The sequence below is a fragment of the Megalops cyprinoides genome, chromosome 10 (assembly GCF_013368585.1).
Source record: "Megalops cyprinoides isolate fMegCyp1 chromosome 10, fMegCyp1.pri, whole genome shotgun sequence".
NCBI classification, from domain to species: domain Eukaryota; kingdom Metazoa; phylum Chordata; class Actinopteri; order Elopiformes; family Megalopidae; genus Megalops; species Megalops cyprinoides.
This window is the reverse complement of record NC_050592.1, coordinates 12,488,709-12,514,111: the sequence shown is the minus strand read 5'-3', so window position 1 is coordinate 12,514,111 and position 25,403 is coordinate 12,488,709. Positions and strand designations below refer to the sequence as shown.

Genomic DNA, 25,403 nt, shown 5'->3' with positions numbered 1-25,403 from the left:
AATGAACGAACCTGAAGACGCTCGCTTTTGCATTATTATATGCTGTTTTCTTAGAACGTTTTCAAAACAGCTTAGTGTGAAGAATCGCAGCATAGATGGCACTCACATCCCCATTGGCTCCTGCTAATACGTAAGGACTCTGGGAATGTTATGGTCCCCTAATGTATCCCCCAGAAGGATACTGGATGAGCAATGCTAGTAATGTTCCCATTGTAAAAAAATGCCTCAGTTAAGATCCCTTGAAAATATATGTGTATGAATAAATATCTTTTACTGTTAATGGCTGCTACTGCACCTCTTGTTGTAGGTCCACTTGTATACTTTGCTTTTACCGTCATTGAAGCAAGCTTAGCTTTAACTGTAGGCGATGGTTCCTAAGTGCAGCTGTGTTTTTGTTTCTTTAAGCTATTTTTTTTTGTAGTTGGCATGTTCAGTACTCAAAACATCTGCAAGTGAACTCATTGTTGCCAACATATAGATATTCTGTTAATAAAGTGTGCTTTCATGACAAAACCATTTTATTGAAGGAGAACGCTGCTTAAACAGTCTTTTGATTTGAAGTTTGACATGAATTGCACTGCTTCTATATGAAATGAATTTTATTCAGATTTCCTACTGCTCTGAGTCTGCTCATAATATAATGCTGGCGTTCCTGGAAATCACCTCCATTGCTCTCTGTAAAGCGCAAAATCTTAAAACCTTAATCAAAATCAAAGTCTTTGTAAATGGGTGTGTAAGGTTTAATCAGAACCGGTTAGTACAACAGCCCAAGTACTTGAAGAGCCTTAAAAGTAGCCTATGCATCAATATAAAGTGTTGTGTATTTACATTTAACATCAACGCAAAACACATCAACAGAAAGTAATAGGCTATTATATCTATGTACGTGATTGAACTTAAGGTCACTGACCAGCTCATATAGGAACAAATATTGTATATAATAATATTGTAAATAATGAGAATTTCACTTAAGCTGAGTTTAACTATGCCCATCAAGAAAAAATATATGGAAGTTTCGAAATTTGGAATCAAAACCGAAATCAGCTTTATTCAATAGGTACGTTCATCAGTTGGCTACAATGAAATATTTATTCCTAGTAAATCATTATTATATAATATTATATAATATTTTTATTATAATTATTATTCTTAAGGTATTCTCTGTAAAGAAGCTATTTGATACTTTATCTTAGGTTTCGAATGCTGATAATTAGGCCTAAATGCCCTCTATACGGTTATCCAAATATATATATATAACAATGCTGCGTTCATTAAACCTACATTTGATCACTTTGTGAATTGCCTATGCATTAATCTTAAGGTAAGGCTATCTATACCTGTTTCATGGAAATATCTATCCATGCATAGATTGAGGAATACCCAAATAACGAAACTCACACAAGGCTCTTTAAAAGACCGCAGCGAAGAGAACAGCTCTCTTTTTGTGGTGATACTTGGCACTTCTGTGAAAAGACGCCTTTGTTACGCTGCCGATTAGCCTTGCCAGTGTCACAGTACGTCCTGCGAGAGCACAGCAATAAACCAAGCTGAAAAGCAGCACGGCCACATCTACCACAAGTCATACATATTTGTTGCATTTCTGTTTTAACAGTTATAACAACTATATGGTGTATTGGGTTCGAATATCAAGATTACGTAGGTAGAATAGCCTAATTTTCATATTTTATTACTGTATTTGTCTCATTTTTTTCAGGTCCCACTATAAACTGGATGTTTGGTACTGAACTGTTGAATTTTGCATAAACAGGCCTAACAGGTGACTTGGATAACTTCTCCACTAATATTACCATAGCAATTCCCTATGTACTAAATTTATATTTAGACTACTGACCAAGGGAAGAGCTCATCAGAAGCATGAGCTTTGCACAAGCAACCTCGCTCATTAAATGGACCTCTGGTCAGTGGCGAGAAATATCTTCATTGCGTTGGAATGGTCTGAAATTAAACTATATTCAGAGCTGAGGTACTATGTTTTACGGTAAAAATGTCTAAGACAAGTGAACGGCTTTGACTGATTGCCGCAACAATTCCACATCAAAGCACTTTGAATCATTTATGAGGCCCCATTCCATTTTCATCCATTGGAGGCGCTACTTAGCTATAGCAGAGAAAATTGAGCTGGGAAAAAAAACCGGACCAGTTTCAAAACGGAGAATTTCCTGATAGAGAACTTGGAACCACACCTCAGCTTGTTAGTAACTTTGAACAAGAGTGTAGCGAGCGAGGGACACATAGCGCTGGAGACGCCGCTCTATCGAGGATATGCTTCTTGACCTGTGCCGGCCGGTTTGACACAAGCACCCAAGGTAAGTTAACGACACAATTTGTTTCATTCTTATGCAAACATTCTACTGCATATGAAAGGGTTCTAACCAATCTTGTAGGTTTCACTCTTTTTTTTTTTTTACATTTTAAGAAGGAGCCCTCTAACGTCTGGCTCAACTACGCGAACTTTTTACTGGTTAAATATTTACTAGGGGTCTTTTAAATAATATCGATAACGAATTATCCGCTGTAGCATGTTGAATGTTTGTCATAGAAGTTTAGTGTTGGTCAGCCATAAGTAGCAGTGGGAGATACAGTTCTTGCTAACTCTAAACTCCCAACCCATCCGCTCTGTCCGTTTAAAATTCAAATTTATTTGCATTGAAAAAGATATTGGATAAACACCCTTTTTGACCATTCTTCCGAGCAGAACTACAGATTAGGTCCCAAAATAAAGTAATTGGAAATGAGTCTAAACCTCTTAATTAACTCATTGAAATAGATGAGAACTTTTTGCTGTAAGTATATCAAGTTCTGTGTGATTTTATTACCTATTTGTGTTAAATTCAGAAATGTTTTGTTCTTCCTCTGTAAGTCTTAAACCATTTTGACTTGGTTGCATTTTCAGTTAAATCAGCCGCCGTTTTCCTATATTTCGCCTTTAAGAAAGGAATATATGTTGAAAACAAACGCAGTTTGTCGGTGTATCATTCAGTTGCAGTAGCGAGGTATTGCTTTTTACAGCAAGTAAATAAGCTGTCTTGTAATCGCCAAGGTAAGTGCTCGCTTACTGAGCATTTTAGCCGACATTTCAGCGTTTCAAGTGATATGCAATGTGACAATGCCCATATTAGGCAATTCCATTAACAGAAATATCTCAATATAATGATTTCTTCACGACGACTCGCACGAAACACGCGAACTCAAGACTCATTACTTCATTGTGCCTAGGCAGGCTAAAGGTGTGTTTTCGCTTTTTGGCAAACGCTCAAAACAGAAATACAAGATAAATATAGGAAGCAGCCCTTTCTAAATTTGCGTCAGTTGCACGAGGAGAGTTTTCCTGGCCCTTTTTTAACCGAGGTGCAGGAGGAGAGGGTGGGACTGGCCACGAAGTAGTTTCACAAAGTGAAATCCAAGCATTGATTTGTATCAGGATTTACATCTGCTGTCCCAGGATGTAAACACTCCACAATTTAGCTACACTGAAAAGCCGGGAGGCCAGAGCTGTGCTTTTCTGTCGTTGCACATTTTGTTTATTTCTACACCATAGCTTAATGTGCCATGCGCTCCCTCGACTTCTGCCTGCCAGACAGTCCTTTGGCTAATAGTATTTTCCTCTCACACATATTTCAATCTATATGCAGTCAATCTCATTTTTCATAAACAGTTCAGTCTTTCTGCTTATTTGAATGTATGTGTGCTAGCAGCCGGTTTTTTTATTTGATAAGATCTGATTTTTATCTAATACTTTTCACTTAAGTAAACGTAGCATACTCTCACTCAGCCCTTGTCCTTTGCTCTTTCTCCTGTGCTTTTCAGTTATGTCATGGGGATTGGTGTTTATATGGTCTTGGCAAAATCCATTATGACATCTGACATATCAAATTTGTGATATGTAGCTGCATAATCTAATGTTCCATAGCAGTTATGTTTTACTATAAATATTATACCTTTGTTAGACACCCTGATGATGCTGAAATAAGCTTATTTTTAATGCATACCATTGTAACTGTTGAATAAATGGTATGCATCTGCACCAGTCCCCCTATCCCACATACAAAGAAGTTAAGGAAGTTTACTGTGTGGCAAGCCTCAGTCCTTATGTAATGTATGGAACTGCTGTCTTACTTTGCTTAGCTGATACTGGATATGTTTCAGTGCTCACATGCTTCAGCAGTCAGGTCTGGGTGCTGTCATGAGAATATGAGTGTGTGCGCCTTAAACCTGATGAAAATTATTGCCACTTCTGCTTAACACTCAGCTTCCACCCATGGGCTCCTTTAAAACAAAATGTGTGAATTAGTGAGAGGACAAGGTCCAGCTTATGTCTTTACACTGTATTCACAGCACTGGAATGAAGAGCTTCTCTTTGTAGAACCAAGGAATGAAATATGCTTTATCCCTTCTCCCTTGTATATAGTGTGTGATTACGTAATGTTAGAAATGAACAGGGAGGAATTGGTTTGACTTGGGGAGCCATGTACCTAACTCAGGGAATGTTACTTGCAATATTACAACAATAATATTACTCCTGCCTGTGCTGAGAAATCCTGTTCCACCAGGAGAATTCAAACATTGAGTGAAAGAGCTGGTCTGTGTTCAGACTGTTACATTGCATGCAGCCTTAAAGCACAGTTAAACAGTTGGATAGGGATGAAGCCTATTGAAAAGCCCTTATTGCAGTTCCTTCCTCAGTCACCCCCTGACCCCCGCTGCTCTTTGCCTTGAATCACCAGTCCAATGCTGAGCACACTTTGTGTAGGAACAGGTTATATGTAGTCTCATTTTATACCTTAGGCTAGAGTTACATTAATGTCACCCCATAATGACAAGGCAGGTTGTAGCATATTGGTCTATACTAGACTGCAGTTTTGGAATTGATTTGAGAATCCAAATTAGCCAGGGAGATCAGTTCAGAACTCTGCTGTGTTTATAATCCAGCATAACTGCTACAAGTTCACTTATTACACAATGTGGTCCTATTGAGTAATTAATGACTTTGATTGTTCAAAATCCAGCTGCAGTTATCCAGGAAAGAGGGTTCATGTCACATTTTGTAGTTTCAGCTACATTTATATTATATTTGACCATAAAGCATCTCAAGACACATATTGCAAGATTTCATCACAAGATGCACAGAGCAGGAGCTGCATTACAGTAGAATCAGCAAATTTAGCATTTTATAAGTTCTCCCAAAGATGCCCACAATTACACAATAATTCAGCTATGTCCGTTGCAACAAGGTCTGTGATTCCCAGGAGTCGAGTATGCATGTGGAGCTGTCAAGTGGACCTCTCTTATATTTACACTACAGACTTCACTGTCTCATTTATGCATATTTTTATATAGCCACTCATGTAGAAATGAATGTATTTAAAATTAATATAGTTCAGTAGCTAACATTTGCTATTCTGCAAGACTGTTGAATTTTTTTCTACCAACTGTTGTCAAGCTAAACAACAGAGGTGAAAGAGCAGTAACACATAATTTGCTTTATGATTACATCACAATGAGTGTCTTTTATTCCATACAATTGAAATATATACACATATACGCTTAACACTTTAAAGTTATAATTGGCTACACAAGTTTCATTTTTTGCCTATGCCAGTCATACAATTTGAGCCATACATGTAGCTTCGCTTTTGGAGTTACATAGTAGAAGCCATTTTGAAAGATTTTCACGTTCTTAAAGTTCTATAACCTGGTCAGAATCCCAGCAAACCTGTAAAATTGCTGGGGCGATTGCATTTTTGCATGCGTTTGCTTTCAGAAATACCAACGCTTCCCTTTTATTACAGGTCAGTGAATTTTCCAGTTTGGTGGCCCAGTGGGATAGCACAAAACCTTCCTTGTTGTTTACCCATACATTGTCTGTTCAAATTGTGAATATGAATATTAGAAATCTATAGAAGTAGACACATTGCGTCATTTGCCACCCTTTGTGTTAGTACATGCAATTGGAAGCAGTTGTCTATAGCTTGAATATCTCAGTCTCATGAGAACTACATTTATTGATTTTCTGCTTCTTCAGGTGTGCAGATTATACTTGAGCCTGTTGTCAAATGTACTTTGGATGCCGTGAAATCATGCAGAACATGCGGCTTTTCAGTTGGAATTTCAGACTGGAATGTCAATCCAGAAGGAAAATTCAGATGTCTGTGTAAGGATGGTGTTGAATTCTTATGCTAGTTTAATCCATCTGAGTGATGTACTTCTGCTATACAGAGTAACCAAAACAAAAATGAAAAATATTGTGTTTTTATATTATAAAAAAAAAGTGCTTGAACTCAATCGTTTTCATGGGTTAGAACCGAACTGTACTGTTTCAGAACATATCAATATGAATATAGGATATTACAAATGAAGAAACATCTTACCAAACAGATTCTTGATTTTCCTTAAAGGACATTAGAATACCAAAGAATCTGATGTTCTTATGTGCAGGCCATTCTTGTTTAGTGGGAAAGCAACTTCACAATGCTTCCAGGAAGCTGAGAGATAAGACACGTTGTACAAACCATCATTGAAGATACACAGCAAAAGTTCTACTTTGTTTCGCTAGGAGATCTTTCAGTATGGTGGTGGCTTAAAAAGAAATTCTGCTGGGCTGTGATGCATTCTGTAGAATGAGATTATGGTCATTATTCTAAGTTATTTGTGGAAATTAAATTAAGCAATACCTTTTCTGTGTGTTTCCTAGACTGATCATGAGGGGGTTCAGACTGAAGACTGAAGTTCAGGGGGGAATATTGATACACAGTGCAGGGGTATACAGATGCCAGAAAAAGGACTTGATACTAGACCAGTATTATCCCCTACTTATATTTCTGTTTACTGCATCCTTGTTATAGATTCAAAGTTGTTCAGATGAACATGGATTATTATTTAAAAGCAGAGGTGGACACCCCGGCTTCAGAAAATAAGTCCTACCATGTATTTGTTCTAGCCATTCACTAAACTAGTTGATTTCACTAATTAGCTCCTCTACCTGGCTGAAGAGCTGTGCTAATTAAATTCAGCTGGTGTAGCACATGGGTGGAAGAAATACATGGCAGGACTTTTACTTTCTGAAGCCGGGCTGTCCACCTCTGTTTAAAAGTGACAGCTTATAAAGCTTGTAGTATCTAATTCATAATAAATCATGTCAGTTTTCAAACTTATTTAACCTTTTTTGCATGCCTTTAGGCAAATCAAAAAGTAATTTGGAAGGACAGCATCAATGACAAGCAGCTATATAATTGGAAATGACATTTTTTGATGTAGGCACCTTTGAGACCAGTGAGTATATTAGAATTGGCAATGTGTGCAACATATAATTAGGGCTACAACAGTCAAATATGTCACTCTTTAAGTATTCTTTTGAATATTAACTTCAATAAGTAGCTATATAGAACAGTCATCAAAAATTTAACTGAATAAAACTGGTAAATGTTAAAATACCTTCCATAGTATAGTGGTATTTTCTGTTCTTTAACACAGCGGACAAGTGTCTTTAAAACTGAAAAGCTTCAAATTGGCCCATTCCTTTTTAGTGATAGGACCCTTTGTCATGATGGAACTCTCCTGTAAATTCTGACCACAGTGTATCCTAAAGTTCACCCTGAAAAATGGAATCTGTTCAGTATGTACCACACCCTGGCTTTACTCTGACAGCTTTTGGTGTATCATTCTCACCATAACTTACATAATTCTCAACCACCTTTTCTGCCTGATCGCGCCTCGGCAGTGGAGCACAGGCATGCCTTGAAAGTTGGCGATGGCAAAGAAGATCTGTGTAGAAGAAAGACATTTCAGAACAGGGAGGGTTCAATCCTCAGCTGGCAGTACAAACTGGTTGAGAGGCTTGCTCAGCAAATGGTTGCTTTTGCTAAAAATGGAGATCCCTTGAGGCTTTGGTAGTTTCTGAATAGTCCCATTTTTGAGAAAAAATGGAATATGTGAGAAGTGGCATTTAAAGGAAGGGAAGAGGAAAATGGAGCTTATCAGTTTAGTCCTTCCTGTTCTTACCAGTTAGCCTACTAGTTAATGTGTCAAAAAGTTTTCTTTATAGGTGTGTTTTCCCCAAGATAATCGTCATAATTGATTTTTAGTCCATACAACTATTAATGTTAAAATCTGGTAATGATCTTGCATGCAGTATATTGATACAAGAAAGGGTGTTAGGTCAGGAGAAGTTATGTCTCACTGTTTTCTCTGGTGCAGAAATGAAGAGACTCTTGGTGGTATGTGCTCTCTGCACACACTCCTTTGGGGACATTATGGGGACTGTAGGGGCCCATATGGGGCTAACAGTGATATAATTGCCATGGCACTTCCCATTTCTTCTGCCGGCTCTCAGTCTTTCTGCATTAACAACACAAAGTAAATATCCTGATCTGTTCACAGCAAAGGGAGCAGGTGAACCCTCTTTGTTCACCTTACTGCAATGTAAACTGCTGTAGTCCAGGTTTTTAGCATATAGAATGTAGGTTTAGCATTATTTTATATTGTTGTCATGCTCACATAAATATGCAACTTCACTTTAAAACAGATAGGCATTTGTCATATTTATTTTTTGTACTATTTTCCTGTTGTCCTGTTTATACAATTGTGTGTTTAGTGTATACATGTACAAACATCTTTAACATTTGGAGTACTACCAATTATTGGAGCATGAGGTTATTAAAAAGCTCACTGATACAATGGTAGCACTTTATTAGTGAGACCATGTTAATGCAGTTTCATTGAAATGTTGGAAATATCCCGTAACAGTGGATATGAGGAAATGATCTTTAAAATTCTCTCAAAGGGAAGTGGTGTATCCAGCACCTTGGGAAACTCCCCCAGGGGCCCAGTGCCTCTGTAAACTCTGTATCTGGTGCCTTGAGAGAAGTCCTCCAGGGACCCAGAGCTTCTGTTAACTGTGTATCCAGCACTTTGAGGGAAATCCTCCACTCGCTTAGAGCCTGTGTAAATCTGGGTTTTTCCTGTGACTCTTCCTACCATGGAGCACAGTAACAATTTAATGGAGGAGCTTTCAGTTAAAAAAAAGCTAAATCAAGTGATCATTTCTTTGCTGAAAATAAACTGCAGGATGTGCCAAGTGCTGAGAAGTTGCCCTGTAGGAGTTTGACTGTCTGGATAAAGGACAAAGCAAGTCTTTATACAAGGGGAGACAAAGATCTGTTGACTCTGTATCACATTCAAACTGTGAAACTGAAAGTAGTGACCTGTGGGGAAAGTTGAAGGAAATCCCGAAAGCCATTTTTTCCATAATGGATGTGTAAAATTTATAATATATAAAGGGAATGTTTAGGTAATGTTTAGACTTTTCTATAAAGTTAAACCGCAACATCATTAACAGTAGAGCTGCAACTAGCCCTGTTTTGATAGTCAAATAATCTATCAGTTCTATCTATCTATCAATCGACTATTTGGATTATGAATCACACAATTACTCAATGGCTCTTATTTATCTATTGGATCTTAAATTTAACTTGAGGTTGTTTTAGGCATATACTAACTAACAATGAAGACAATAAAGATGAGAACTTCATTCAAGATGAGAATTTGCTGAGGAGTACAAGTCTGCTTCCTTTGAAGAAAGCCATCCTTGGTAGAATTACGAGATCCAACAAACCCATAACTCATTCAAATTAATTCGAATGCAGCCCACATTGGGCACGCACGCATAGACACGAGTTGTAGAAATCTTTCGCGATTTAGAAAGTATCAAATTCTTTGGTGTTCTCTAAACTTGTGCACTTGGCAGCAACACTATCTCTAGCCATAAACGTCCCCATGACAATGATGCAACGTTTAAGCAGAGAATTGTAAAGCAGAGAACATTGTAAAGTTAGGGCACATTTGGAATGTGAACAGGATCGTTGTGAATAATAGGTTATTATTTGCTACACTGTATGTTCAACGTCATTAACCCTTTCACACGTAATTTATTTTTATACTATGTAGCGCACATGTTATGTTACAGGGTTTGTTATGTTTTCATTAGCATTATTAAGCTTCTCATAGTTTTCAGTTAGCATTTGCTATATTTTTTAACATTAAATTGCTGTTTCCTCAAAGCTAAAATTAGCTAGAATTTTTACAATCTAGTGTTCTAATCGCACTGGTTTTAGCATACACGCTAAACGGCAAATCACACCGGTGTGACCATCCGCGCGAAAGGGGTAATGATTTATTGATCAAGAGAAAGTGTATTTCAAAATAGAAAATGTTACATCTCAAAACGTGAAGTAACATGGCTTTTAACATTAGCTATGCTAGCTAGCTAACTAACTTAAGGATACCAGTCTTCATCATCCAGAGAGCCAATGTGCCACCTCTTCAGATGCTGGAGCATAACTGATGCCAGGCAAGGTCAGGTTTTCAAATGTTTCAGTTCATAACCACCTTGGCAGAGTTAAGAGTGAAATGCTGCCACACTTTTGAGGTCTTTGGTCGTGAAGGTGTTGCCATCTCTGTTGATCACTCCAGTAAAGCAATGTGGCTTAGGCTACATGTCTGAGCACTCCGGTACTGTATGATATACTGTGTGTAACATGTTGCATTTAATAGTGTTAATTCTGCATACAGTACTTTGCTCACTCCCACAGCTGCTGAATATGATGTCAGAAAACATGTGCTGTGGTCAGTATAGTTAATGCAGGTGAATACAACAGAAATACTGTTCTTTTTTTACCACTACCTCAGCCTCATAATACAGCTAGTACATGAGTTGCTTGCATATCACTGTTTATTATGATATACATTTAAATTCATTAAAGTCCTTTTTTTTATTATCACAATTATGAATGTCGTACCAACATTCATACCGTACCAAGTGTCATAATATCCAGTGCTATCAGTTATCTGTCCAAATTTATCCAATACTGACGGGGACCAAAAAAAAATTTGTTAGCAGTACTTAATGAAGGTTTTTGTGACAAAGATGAGTCTAGGAAATGCTGAAAGGTCATGATGCTTTCAAGTGTACATAATTTTCTTCAAAAGGTGCTGGAATGTGAAGGCAGAGCAGGATCCTGTACACGATTCCTCTTTCCCCTTAAGCCTTCAGCCCGACAAAGTCTGTCTGTGTTCTGACAGGTCCAAACAGAGGCGGCGAAACTCCAGACCAGACAGAGCAGCATCAGCGGGGAATTCAGCCGGAGGGAAGAGAGCAGGGAGCCATCTCAACAGTGCAAGGAGGATTAGTCGGGTTTTGGGGGGGACGGAACATTTTCTGCCCAGGCCTGGAGGTTTTAGGACTTCAAGCGATTGAAGGCCACAGAGCAGGTCCACTTTCCACCGTGTCTTCAGCTGCCTGCAGGGCGGCGCGAGAGAGCCAAGGGATCGTTTGGAGGACGCCAGGGATGAGCGAGTTCTGGCACAAGATGAGCTGCTGCGTTGTGGCCAAACCCCCGCCGGTGAGTTTGCTTTCATAGTCATCATATTGACTTCCTCTAAACCTCTGAAGCTTAATTTGGAAATGCTCACCTTACAAGATTCAGGTGAAATTTTGGATTGTCCTTATGGCTATCTCCACTTCTCCAACTTTGTTGATTAAAAATTGGATTATAATGTGGTATTTTATTTGAAATATTCAAGTGATTTGGGATTCTTACACATTCTAGTCTTTGCTAGCTGTACACCCTCTATCTCAGCCTGCACCAGATGCTGAATATGTCAAGCTAGTAAGCTCCCTTCCCTGTGATTTTAAGAGACTTTCTCTGAGTTGCATACAGTCTAAAGTAGGTTAAACTGCCACAAATGAGTAGCTGGATGAGTAGGATCGTTTTTAATAATCCACTAATGTGAAGTCACAAGAGTCTCTGGCAAGTGTATGCACGTGCATGTGAGAGGAGTGCTAAACTCAAAACTCAAAAAGACAAAGACTTCTCTGTCATAGTAGGCTAATGCATCTGCTGAGGGATGCATAGTATAGAAACATGAAGTGAAAATAGTGCTTTGGGCACAAACTGTATTCAAATGTATGTAATGTAGTTTCCTTAAATACATTTGATCAAAGTGTTTTTTTCTGATTTGCTTGTGTGAAATGTATTTCCTGTGTACATCCCACAGTGGTTATCTGTTCAAGAAGCCTTTGAGCTTAGCCAGAAATGCCAAAGGACAGCAGTACTGTACTGTTTTTTTGTTCGAGATTTTTCATTTGCTGTTTCATTGTTAAAGACTTAATTTGATTAGAGTAGCCTTGTCCACACTGCTCATTTAGTTTACATAAGTTAATTTACTTAACCCAGTTGGTTAATATTTTTGTATGACTCACATTTCCATTTGTTCATGGTGCACAGCACAGTAAGTGTAAACCTGCCACATTACAGCTCTCTAGGAACAGCGTTATCCAACATGGGTTGGATTGCATCAGGAGTGCTGCGTGTATGCTGTGTTTGTCCAGCTCCATGTAGAGACTTCCTCTGCCATCCGGTGCCAGGGACTGATGTGGATAACAGGGAAAGAACTGCCCTCCTCTGACCCCTACACTCCCATGCTGGCAGGCAGACTAGCAGGCTCTACATTCTGCCTCTAGCTCTCTTTTTCCCTGGCCCATAGTAGCCTGGTGCCTGATTGACAGGTGACCTTTGACCCTGGCCTGATTGGCGCGAGGGGTTGTGTAACGGTGTCTGTTCCCCTTTGGTGGAACTGCCTTCAACAATGAGCAAGGGCTCAGGAGAGAGGAAGTTGGCTGGTCCGGTCTGCTGGGAGCAAGCTGCCTTCCTCCCCCCTCCTTCCTCCTTTTTTTTTTTTTATTTTTAGGCTGGTGTTTGTTCTATTGTTGGGAAGAAAGCGGGCTTAGACTGGAGCAGGCGCTTTTATTAAACATACACATATATGTCATTTCCCAGCAGACAGGGCTTGTTTCAGGCTGTTGTTTTCGAAGGTGGAGATGGTTTTCCCTCCTGGGCTCCTTTATGAGAAGTTTAAATTTTAGGACGTGACTATTGTTGTATCACAGCCTATTCAGAGAACACATAAATACCAGTAAGAACCTCTTCTCAAAGCGCCCTGATTGCATAGCTGCTGCTAATTGCCTACACAAAAATCTTTATTGTATGGTAGCTTTTTTAGTACAGTTAGAAAAAGGCTAAGAAGCAAGCAACGGCCAATACAGTTCCTGGGATGCATTATTTAGAGGACCTCAGTGATTTTTCTGCATTACAGATGTCTGAAAATGTAATAATGGATACCACAAGCTAGGTGTAATAGGACTGTAGTGTAGCAGGTGTTGTTGACGGAGGGAACAGTAGTTTGTGCAATCGGTTTGGCCTGTGTTGCATGTAGCAGCAGGTGGGAGCTGCTTTGAGTCTCTGTGCTGACAGACGAGTGACAACAAGTCTTCGTAAGAACAGAACATGGTCCAATGGGGGGAAAAAACGCTACGTGGGGAAGATGATGTGACTTTCCATGAGGTCTGAGAAATTGAGCAAGAGAGGTTACAAAGAATAGACTTTATAGAGACCACAGAAATGTAACACTAAAGGGAGATGATACAAACACTAAGACTTAATTAAATGGTGTATTGCAGAAGTACTGTGGGGATTCCCAGTCTTGGCACCATTAGTTGGTGAAGTAAACAGTAATAATTGACTGTAGCCTTGAATGGCTAGGGTTGGGGAATCAATTTAAAGGATCACTTAATTTAAAATGTGTTTTTCTTACTTGAACATCTGCAGTGAATGGTTGGGAGATATGCGCCTTATAGCCAGTAGTCCTAGAAGTTACGAAGTGAACTTTGCGGTATAAATTGTGATGTATGGATATAGCACTTCAAGTGTATGTGTATTCTTTGATTTTAAGCAGTGATTATGCCCCATGCAGGGCAAGACAAATAAGAAGGTTGCTCTTACTATAATCAATGGAAACTCTTGCTTTGGGAAAAAATGTGATCCCTAATGAAGGGTTTCTCATAATCATTACATTACATTGTTGCTGTTGGTATTTTAGTCAGGTCTCAGTGCTTTGCATCAGGGGTAGTCTACCAGTTTGCAATGAGTAGATTGAAAAATAACATGGCACCCACTAAAGGTATCATTGTCGAGTGATCCTATTCATTATGCTTTTAGGTACTGTAACCTGCAGTTTGACCCTCAGCTAAAAACTGAACATGCTTTAGTATGTTACTGCTGCTGAATGTATCAAAGCATTGTTTTTTTTTTTTTTTTCAAATGTCCTGATGCAGTGTGTGTCCCATAAGGAGAGTTTTTTTTCCACCATTAATTTGGATGATGTACATTTGCCCTCTTGAGTTACAAGAGAGACTTGATTTGTTTTTGTTTCAGAAGAAGAAGAGGAGGAAGATTGACCGTAGCATGATCGGGGAGCCCATGAACTTTGTTCACCTGACACACATTGGCTCTGGAGAGATGACAGAAGGTCTACCTCCGGTAAGACATGGAGACCAATGAATATGGTGACACTCATATGGCAGGGAGGGAGGTTTTCAAGTTAGCATATGTCAGAATTTCTCAGACACATTCAATACCCCAAGCATCAAGATTTTCATTGTTATTTATAGCTATAATATCCCAGATATGTGTGATCAAAACATTAATATTAAGTGAATAAAATGTGTTACACACATTTGCTTCCTTATTTTATGATAATCTATGCATTACCTTGAGCAAGGGTGAGCCATAATCTTATGTCTGACCATTTTACTGCAAGCGTCCTGACAGTGCTGTCTCTATCACTGCCAAAATCAGAGCATCGAAACACCTACAGTCCAGATGGGCACCATCTGGCACTTTATTTGGTTGAAATGAACCTCATCTCCTAACCCATGCAAAATGGCCTTAGCCTCAACAAACCAAGTGCCACATTATCTAATTGCTGTGTCACAGACAGGGGCCCTGTAGGCCTCTGATTTGAAACCTGAGTTAATGGAGGAGATTGGGTGGTAATTGCCTCACACTGTAGGGCCACAGACAGTAACTCAGGAAGGCAGTTAGTGGAGCATCTGGTTTTGGCAGCTACATTCCTTCCATGCGGAGAAAGAGGAAGGGGAGAACATTAGGGAGGGTGAGAGATGGGGCCCTGTTCTGCTAGGCTGTCAGCAGAAGGGATTTAAAAGGTAGTCATGATCAGGACTGGATCACTTTGTGCTCCAGAATGCAGTCAGAGAAAAGGTCTGCAAAGGTCTGCTTGGACCTGAAACTGAAAGCTGAGCCTCACTTGACCTGCACACTTTAATACTCAAACCGAACCCAGCCCAAAGATGATAATGTTATGTGTTATTAAATCAAATCGAATCAAATTCACCTTCAGCGTCTTACATATCAAAATTAACCAGAATCATCCTACCAAAGCTTCTTTTCAGTAAAATGCATTGCATTCAGTTACTAAACATCCATACAAAAGAATGGATAAATCCCTCAGTATGCAACATTCAGCCTCTTAACAAATTAGCACAACAGTCAGTCCTTCTTGTCTAAGTAAGTAAACAAATTAATCTTTCATTCAAGCTCAATATGTTCAGTAGCCTTAAAAAGTTAATTCCTTTTAGTGTAAATGTCACTCATTCAAAATGTTCTTATATCCCAGATTTTAGACAGCGGTGCATTCAAAATATGACGTCCAGAAATACTGAGCCTGAACTGACCCAAAACTCAGCATGTTTCATTGGGTAGTGTGAGGCTTGAGTCAGGTTGCATGGCTTTAGCCTTCTTAAATTGACAAGGGTCTTATTAATCCAGTTTGGCAAGTGATTTTCATAGTTTGTCTTCACTGCACTCTTCTTAGGGTGTTGGTCACAGAATGACTACAATTATCTGATGAACCCCCTACTTTTCTCACCATTGGGTGTTGTTTTTTCTAAATGATCTATTTTCACAACTCCTGCTGTCAGACTGTTCTCCTGCTCAATTGCATGCCTAACACCTCTAATCTCATCTGTAGCTGATGTCTACTTGTGTGAAAAAAACACTGGGCTGCTCAGAACACTTCCTTTATCTGATTCATCTGTGCAGTCATTGTCAGGTCTGATTAAAAAATTGTGAAATGCCATTAGCTGTTGCTGCATAGATGGACTCTCTGTGATCCCCAGTGTTGCGTAATATGTAAAGAGAATGCAGGTAGGCTGGGGGTTTTGGAGGAGGGGGAGTGGCAGCGGAGTTTCTCTCAGGATTCTTGGCGTCGGCCCAGCTTGTTGTCATGGCGTAGTTATTTAATCCTACCCCTTCTCCACTGAGTGCACTCAGTACCTGGGCAGTGCTGTGTGACTGGAAACTTTTGAAGAGGGATATTAGCCAGGAATCTCAAAGAAAAGAGGCATGGGGAGGGAAATGTTTTATAATGTATCATTGGATCCAGTGAGGGTAGCTGCCAGGACTAATGGCCTTGCATAAATGTGAATATATGTAGGCTGGAGATCCATCCACTTTTATCTTTTATATATATATATATGTATGTATATATATATATGTATATGTGTATATATATATATATGTGTGTGTGTATGTGTATGTGTATGTGTATGTGTATGTGTATGTGTATGTGTATGTGTGTGTGTGTGTGTGTGTGTGTGTGTGTGTGTGTGTGTGTGTGTGTGTGTGTGTGTGTGTGTGTGTGTGTGTGTGTGTATGTGTGTGTATGTGTGTATGTACATACACACACACACACTTTAAGTGGTCTTTTTTCCCCTTACTGTTTAACTTAAATGTACTATCTAAACTATGTGTCTAAATTCAAAGGTGGAAACTTTGAATCCCTGTCATCGCCACTGCCTCTTCTCTCTCTTTCTGTTTCTCTTTTTTTACACTAGCTTCTTTCTTTTAATTGGCTTGCCTTTTTCAGACATTCCGTTACCTGGCAGCAGTGTGTGTATTGTGCTGTGCAGCGTTGTGCAATGCCACAGGAGTGAGGTTGCCATGTTAGAAATGGATGGGATAGTTCAGTGCTGGAATACACCTGCTTCCTGACAAACTCTCCACAGAACAGCCTTCTGTCTGCATAGAGGATAGAAACTAACCAGATACAGCAGTTGGAAATGCAAAATTCAGGCTGTGTCGTAACCCGCACTGCTTTAGAGTTCAGCACATTATCTTTAATCTTCTGTATTGGCCTTGGTACGAGGTGTCTACTGTTTGTGTGGGTGGGTGTGTGTGTGTGTGTGTGTGTGTGTGTGTGTGTGGGTGTGTGTGTGTGGGGGGGGGGGGGGGGGGGTAGGTCTGGATGTGAATATGTGACGTTCTCACAGGATGGTGCTTGTTCTCATAGCCTCTTTTTAAACAGGACGCGTGACATCAGTTAAGAGACAATGCATGCAAAGCTCCCCCCATCCCCCCGTCCCCCTGTCTTAGCATGAATAGGGATCTGTTTAACCCACTGAGAAATAGGACCTGTGTCACTGTCCCTAAACACCCCCTGCCACTCCACCCCAACCTGAACCCTGCTTTAGAAAAGCTAATGAGGGGACAGGGGAGGGAAGTGTGCCTGTGAATAAACCTTTAAATAGACCGACTTCCTGAAAGCTGGGTCAGGATGTGGGTAGACAGAGAGCGAGGGGCAACAAATGGATGGTGAAGGTATCTGAAATGAAAGATCACTGTGGCCTTCATTATAAGGACAGTTTTCCATCAATAGGCTTCTGCCCAAATCCTCTTGATACACCCAAACTCCTCCTTGGGGTCCTTTATGTACTATGCAGGTTCATAGACTGGTAGATTGTTTTGCTATGTAAACACATAAACTTCAAGGACTTCAATGTGAATTTTTGTTGTGAGGAGGCAACACTGACTGAGACCTCTGCTCTACAAGAGCTTTTTTGAGTGAACCATGTTGTTTTGTCTATGTTCCTGAAACAGTGTACAGAATACAGTGCATTTTCCCCTAATTAGTATTAATTGATTAACTTGATTTAATTTTATTTGCTGCAGTGTCAGCTAGGTACTTACTGCAATATGTATCTTTTCTGTTAGAAGTGGGCTGTTGTTTTGCTGTTATTTATAGTCATTTTCACATCTCTGATAAAGTCAGTTGTGCCCAGAGCAGGCTATTACAATGTGTCAATTTCAAATAAGTGTTTGGATGTAACTATATTTTCACCTTTGTTGATATCTTAATACTAAACTGAAGCCTGCTGGTGATATTGACTAACACAAAATAATCCCTTCACTGTTCCTAAAACTACACTAGTTGGCACATTGGCTTACCTTTCCACTCCGTCTATTATATACTCTAATTACAAACAGTAAATCTGTTACTACAACAGTATTGCATAATCTAGGTCCATTCATTCAGTTTCTCATTACAGACCCTCACTTTTTAATTGCAATGACAGTGATATTCCGATAAAGGTTGTGTGTGTGTGCGCGTGCGTGTGTGTATGTGCGCGTGTGTGTGTGTGTGGTCTTCTAAGTAGAGGATGTGCAATGCCTGGCATTCATGTGGCATTGTCTGGCTGCCAGCAGCCGAGGGCTCCGGCAGTTTTGAGTATGTGTAGGTTGGCCTCTTCCCATGCAGTCAGTCCCTGTAAATGCAGACTCTCCCATTCTCCCATTGTGTCTCAGTCTCACAGGCCAATTTCAGATCAGGCCCATCTACTCTTTGTAAACTCGCCGTTGTAGAGCAAACCAAGAGCCTCATCAATCGAGGGCCTCATCACCTCTAATTAATTTGGAAATAAGGAAAAGCAAATTATTTTAAATCTAGCTGGGTACCGGATGAATCTTTGGTGAGTTGTTGTAGAAGTGGTCTGATCGGCGTAGATATGGGAGGTGAGAATAGTATCCTGAATAAAATGTCTTGCCCTGGCCTTCTTAATTCAATATGAAAAGTTTTGGAAGATTATTCATCCTAAATACCTCTGTTGAGGGGAAACTCAGTCAGTCCTTTATCCTATAATGACATGAGAACTGCTTTTGCAAAACAAACAGAATCACCTCAAGTTATCTGTTCTTTTGTTTCCTGCTCTGTGACTCCACTGAAGTGCTCTATCCATTTCTGTCAGTGACATCTGACACATTGTTTCCTTCAGGCCATATGCCACAGTGAGCGTTGTCTAGAGATGTATGCGCTTGGAGCTTTGCGTCGAGATACATGCTTTTTCAAGACTTTTTATTTTTGTTACATAAAATTGTGTAAGAGTTTTGTGTACCTGAAGATATTTACCACTGTTTACTTTTTTATGCCAGTTCATTTTTCTTGTATTACTCTCAAGGTTAATGCATGGTCCTTAAACATAGAATACCTGTGATGTAATAGCAGGTGTCAGATAAGGGTGTGTCGCTGCGCTGTGTATGTGCAAGGCAAGCCTGTGCACGATCACGTCAGTGGCAGGTTCTACAGCATGAGCCTGAATGCCTGTTCTTGAGTGCCATGGTCTTATTGCAGAATATCTTAAGCACCATGTGGGTATGAACTTGTTTAAATAAGTGGCTGACAGAAAGCAGAGGACATTGTGGTAGGTCAGTTCTAGTCTTCCTCCGGTGCCTCTGTCCAGGTGGTGCTGCATTCTACACATTAAGGGACACAACCATTACCTGAAGCTGCCCTTCAAACAAACCGAACAGAACCAGACACCATCTGTCTCAGCTCTGCCACAGTTGTAAACAAACAGTGTTGCCCACAGGCTGACAATCTGTAAAAGAGAGGGCTGTGGCCTGTTTTGCTCAGGGTTGCAGATAAATAGCTCAGAAATTGCATCCCGCTGCAGAACCAGCTGCAAATGATATGACATGAAAAGTTGGAGATGACTCAGACTGGGGAAGTGAGTTGACTGATCTTTATCGAATCAGAAAGAGAAAGTGGCAGGCGGGCAGCATGTTTACTTCACAGAGCAGTAGTACTTTTCGAATTCTCCAGTACTGTAATGCTGTATTCAACAAATGTCTATATAAATGCACAACTACAAAGTGTGTGAATTGTGTGAAACCTCCTAGAACTGATACACCATTAAAAAATATCCTAATATACACTAGTGTTTGAGAGTTGTTCGTTTCAATGTCAGTATGATCCTTTCCAAATGGTTATAATGTTCACAGTGACACAGGGGTTTTGTGTAAGCGAACTCTTGTCATGTAAATCAACTGTGGCCTCACTGTTGTTGTAGATTGTGTTGTACCTTAAATCATTTATTTTATTAAATACCATTTTAAGTATCTGGTATATGTAAAGGTGGCGGTGCTCCAAACTTCTCTTGCATAGCCTAAGGCCACATCTAAGTCCAAGGTCAACAGACTAGCAGGAAGGAAATGTACGGTGCCAGGAAATTACCATAGATGTGTAATGTGTGTATCTTTCTTCTGCAGTCAGGGCAGGTCCAGGAACAGATGCGGTCAAAAGGACCCAGCGCTAATGGCCGAAACAGCTTGTTATAGCTGTCAAGTGGGTGAGTGCCCTAGCAGTGTCTGGTAGTGCTTCAAAATGGCGTAGACCTGCAAATCACAGTTCTTTTACAAATGTTACACCTTGGCTGTCTCCAGCACCTCACACTTTCTTAATTGTAATTATCAGTACTACAATGGCACTGACGGTTTAAATCTTCTTTTATATGATATAGCAAAGCTTGTTCTGGAAGATGCAAATGGAGGCTCCAAATGAGGGGAGGATTAGAAATCTTGCAACAGTCTGAATTTTATTCAGACGAGTATAACCTAACATTGAGAATGTCACATAGGCCAGGTGCCTCCGTTGTGTTGACCTTGGAGTTTACACTCCATAGCTGAGCACAGTATTTGTAGAATTGGTGAAGCATAGCAGTTGTGACTGTCATGGTTAACAGAGGGAGTTAACTCATGTGCTGTCCCACAATGACATCACTGACAGTGAGCAGCTGATGCATTGGAAATTTAATTCAGTAGTCTCAAAAAACCCCATTATATTAGTGAATTTGTGTTAATCTGCACTCAGTATCCTCTTGGTTCTGCTTTTCATATAATATATGTATTGTATATACTACATTTAACTCATTTCTATTTATATATTAAGTCCTTTTTTAAGTATTTCATGTTGAGTTTTTGCCTCTGTTTCAGAATAAAGGACCAGTCTGGGGATCCTCTCTGACTCTTCTACCATCTCTGCCAAAGCAGCAATCACAGTGGGACCTGACCCCCACATAGCACTTAGCAACCCTGGAAAATTCATGATAATCCCAGACATGCATTGTAGCCCTGTTCTGGCTCCCGCAACACTTGCTGCAAAGCCGTTTGCTATACATCCCAACCAGGAATGTATCACTTTCTTGAAACGTACTCAACCTCTTTGGTTCAATTTCTATTTCCAATGGAAAAAATTTCTTTTTTTTAAATGGAAAGTATTCAGTTGTTTGCCGAACCATAGACTGTTGAATTGCATTTTATTCATACCTGGATTGTATGGGAGGTTTGATGAGGAAGAGAGCAAAATGCGGGAGAGTGGAGTGCGTGACACATCCATACACTGGACATTCTCTCTTGAAAAACCAGCGGTGGAGAGTTCTGGATCTCTGTCCTCATCTCAGGGCCCAGAAACACTCGTCATGGCAAGGCATAATTTGAATGCTCCAAAGCCCACCTACTACTGCCATCCAGCCTGGATATTGTTCACGCTCTGCAACCTGCCAAACAAACAAGGATGCTCCCTTGCTTTGTGATTCTGAGAGGTGTCAGCACCCAAGGTGCTAGACAAGTGATGTGTGATTGTGTGAGTGTTTTACGACTTATAAGTTCTACAGAATGAGCAATATTTCTTTTTAAAGACTATTAGCAGATATCCTTTTAAAGCTTGCACAAATGATCCGCCTATCAGATCATTTTACCAATGTCTATTACTGTTGCCTTCATTATTAGTATTGTGGCTGTCATGATGAGGGTGTGTCTTTATTCATACTGGTTCTGCAAACTGGAGGTTAATCCAAGCAGCAGACATCTAATCTTTTTTTCCCTACTCTTATGCATCAGCAGTCCTCTGATCAAGTGTAATCATAGATTCATTTAAATGCCCACAAATTGCAGTGGATTCATTCCTATTCACCCATGTATTAAATCCTGAAATAAGTGTGATGTAACTATGGTATCATCACTTTTTCAGATGTCCTCCAAAGAGTTGTTCTTTTCTGTTTAGTGAAATTCATTTATATTGATGTTATTTCATTCACCTTAGCTTTACAGCACAGATCATCAATATGAGCACTGGATATCACTGCTTCTTAGCCATTTCCTGACATTATCTTTCCATCTGAGGTTCCAACACAACTGCCCCACAGCTATTTCCCTTAAATCCTCTTACCTCAGAATTGCCAAAGGTAGTGGCTTTGCCTGTTTGTGTCAAAATCACAGGGTGTGAATCATCACTTTTTCACTGATTTCTTTAAGCCCCATCCACTCCCCAAATGTTCAGTTTGTGCACCAAGCTTGAAGTCTGCACCTACTTCATCCCTTCAGCTATTGGTGAGCAAATGGCACCGATTTCCCTGTTAAGTCAAAACCAGATATGACCTGTTTTCCCAGCGCAGATAAGTTCATAAAATTGATTTTAAAAAACATAAGATTTATGAACATTTTTATTAGCTTTAATCAAGTTTGCTGTGACCCTACTTGAAGCCAAGCCAGAGCAGATGTTTGCAGTTAGGAATCTGGCAACCCACAAGGATGGTCCCAAAATCTAAGTGTATTTCCTGTCATTGGTTCCAAATCCAATGTGAATACAAATTTAATTAGAATCTCATTTTTAGATGTATGCATAATTTAAGATCTTGGGGGCTTACGTTTTAATCAAAGTCTGATAGGCAGTAGCTTTTTCCAGAACCTGAAAATCAGGAACAAATTGTGAAATGACTTGTTTCATTAAAGAGTCATGAAACAGGGGCCTTATTTGGAAGAATAATGTCTTGAGGAATAGATCTCCAGAGTGTGTGCCAAGGACTTTAGTTTTAAAGTTGTCTTTGGAAGAATTCCTTTTATTAAGTTATAGCTACTCATCTACTGTATCTGAGGATCATTCCATGAAAACCTTGTGCATATGGGGAGTCCATGTCCTTTGCTGTAATCAAGTACCCAAACCCATCCCTGAGGTCAGAGCACAAGGTAGGATTGTTGGAATGGACATGGATCTGGAACACTGTGACTCTTTGTTCTGTTGTAACCTTTTTGCTCCTTTTTAGGATGCCTTAAAAACTGTAGAAAAAGTGCCTCGAGTCTGCTCTTCCTAGAGGGAGGGGTTTTTGTTTTGCTCAAGTTGTGATGTGCACTCAAGTCATTTGGAGTAAAGTAGTCTGGTGTAAAATTGCAGAGGGAAGGTGCAAACTCAAGTTGTTCAGTGACTGATTTTGCATGCAGTTACCTATAGCTGTTCTGGCTTTCCCAAATATTGTCACAATTTATCAGCAGGTGTGTCAGTGATTAGCCTGCAGTCCAGTGGGTTTTTGATTGGCTTCTAATGTAATTGTATAGTTTAAATCCACAACACATGAACCTTCCACTCAGCGGTAATGGATATAACATTAATAAAGGAATGGCGTATCCACTGGATAATCAATGATTTGAATTACTGTAGAACCATTTTTTAAGGATTTTAAAACTTTTTTTTCTTGATAGTATTTATGCCTGCAGACTGGTTAGTTTAGAATTGTTTCAACTGTGCCTTGTGCCTTGCTTTTTTTTTTTTTTTTTTTTTGAATGGGGGGATAGGGGTCTCTCTGTTCCTGTCAAAGGGACAAGCAGACCTTTGCTTCCTTTGTACTTAATATGACTGAATCAGTGACAATCCAATTTGCAAAATGCATAGAGATTCTGTAAATTGTATGATGTATAGATTATCTATATATTTTGCTCTTGCTTCACCACCATGCATGGTGTGCCAGCATGGTTCACTTCTCTTTAAGAGATGTGCATTGTCACATATTCCAAAGTAACGCTGCAGATTTCCTGGTAAACCAAACAGACACGTTTTATTTGCCTGTAGCTGTGTACCCTCCAGGTTTTTTAATGACAAATACAACCAATATTTTAAGTACCATTTGTGTGTTCTGTGTGTTTTTTAAAAAAGGTTAGTATGGTGATTCTTTGCCTAAAATACTTGAAATTGACTTTGACGACAGTCCGCTTGTGGAGTCTAATACATACTTCACACACACATACCCCACCATCCATCCATAGTTGGTGACTCCCAGTTTTCTTCATCAATCATTCTGTATGGCCTTTGTTAATATGTCACTGTGGTGTACACTTGGATGTAAAATAAAGTTTTTAGATCAAAATTATACAAAAGAGAGACATAGCATTCTCTTATTGAAATTTACAGAACTGCATGAGCAACTCACTTCAATTTATTCTGATTGTGTGTTCAAATATCTAGTGTCAACAGTTTTCGCCCTCCACATGTAAATGGTCACTTTTATTGCACCAGCATGACCATAGCTTGCATACCAGATCTGCTGTGGGTCTCTCTGCCAGCATCAGCCCTGCCAGCAAGTCTCCCCAGCAGACAGGTGCTGAGGCCTGGTTCCAGAGCTCTCAGTCTAGGCTAGGCCCAGTCTACACCATGCAAATGAAGTAATTCATGTGTTGCATGATGTGATATGAACTCTCGAGGACAACAGTAAAAGGATATTTCAGGCTTTTCCAGTCCTGATCTTGGTTGCATTCCATGCGTTTTTGTACCCTTCCTCATGCAGCTGGCTGTGGCCTGCAATAGGACCAGCTATACATCTCATTTCCATGACTTACTGGGTAAACTAGTAGGAAGAACTGGAATCAAGACCACTCTTTTAAACTTACATGACATGATGTGCTGTGCTGTCTGGTACTTTCAGACAAAATTACAATTTAACAATCATTAAAGAAAAAATTTGTTTATACTACAGAATTTGTTATAATGTAGGAATTTACAATTATTTATTCTGAAGCACAAGATACATTTTTCAATGTCAGTGTCTGTAAATCATTTTTCAGCCACACTGTCAGTTGCAGTTCAAAATTTGCTTCTGTTGCTTATATATAACCATTTTTCATTTGAGAGCAGCCCTCAGTGACCACAGAAATCTCAACCCATAATGTTTTATTTACATGAACAACTGAAAACCAAACCATACAAAAGAAACATTGATGGTACTTCCCAAACATTCCAGCAGTTTACATAAAGAAGTACAATGTGATGTCCCAGTGTACAATGTCCCAGTGATGAGTTCATTTTAGTAGGGAATGGGACACCGACCACGTTCTGTTTCCTTTCTCCAATAATGTACTTTACTACTGTGAGTCCACAGCTCAGGACCCACTCACAGGGCATACACCCACACTGGGAAAAGCATAAAGTACAGTACAGTGCTTGAGCAAAATCTACGGCCTATTGTGCTCATTGATTGCATTTAAGTGATGCAATTATGTCTGGAATGAGATAAGAATGCATTTCCTTCTTCCAAATGGGAGAAGTGAGAGGGCTGTGCTTAATGCATGGATAATTTCAATTATTAGGCACCC

At 39.6% G+C, this 25,403-nt stretch overlaps 1 protein-coding gene across 2 annotated transcripts; it reads left to right on the top strand.

Annotated features, from left to right (window-relative positions):
- Window positions 1–2,179: 2,179 nt before the first annotated feature.
- On the top strand, window positions 2,180–21,160 carry cdc42se1 (CDC42 small effector 1). Of its 2 annotated transcripts, XM_036539673.1 has the most exons (5): window positions 2,180–2,327; window positions 11,098–11,417; window positions 14,289–14,393; window positions 20,256–20,335; window positions 20,979–21,160. In XM_036539673.1, exons 2-4 carry the CDS (start codon window positions 11,364–11,366, stop codon window positions 20,322–20,324), a joined length of 228 nt encoding a protein of 75 aa, XP_036395566.1. In that variant the 5' UTR covers window positions 2,180–2,327; window positions 11,098–11,363; the 3' UTR covers window positions 20,325–20,335; window positions 20,979–21,160. The 2 variants fall into 2 exon arrangements, with proteins under 2 accessions (XP_036395566.1, XP_036395565.1); XM_036539672.1 differs by lacking the exon at window positions 2,180–2,327 and having other exon boundaries at window positions 11,283–11,417; window positions 14,292–14,393.
- The last annotated feature ends 4,243 nt before the right edge of the window (window positions 21,161–25,403 follow it).

What these genes read in the sequence shown, in the direction of transcription:
- cdc42se1 (XM_036539673.1), top strand. Translation starts at nt 11,364, where the DNA reads ATGAGCGAGTTCTGGCACAAGATGAGCTGCTGCGTTGTGGCCAAACCC. An exon ending in TTGTGGCCAAACCCCCGCCG is followed by an intron (nt 11,418 to 14,288) that starts GTGAGTTTGCTT and finishes TTTTTGTTTCAG; the next exon opens with AAGAAGAAGAGGAGGAAGAT. An exon ending in TGACAGAAGGTCTACCTCCG is followed by an intron (nt 14,394 to 20,255) that starts GTAAGACATGGA and finishes TTTCTTCTGCAG; the next exon opens with TCAGGGCAGGTCCAGGAACA.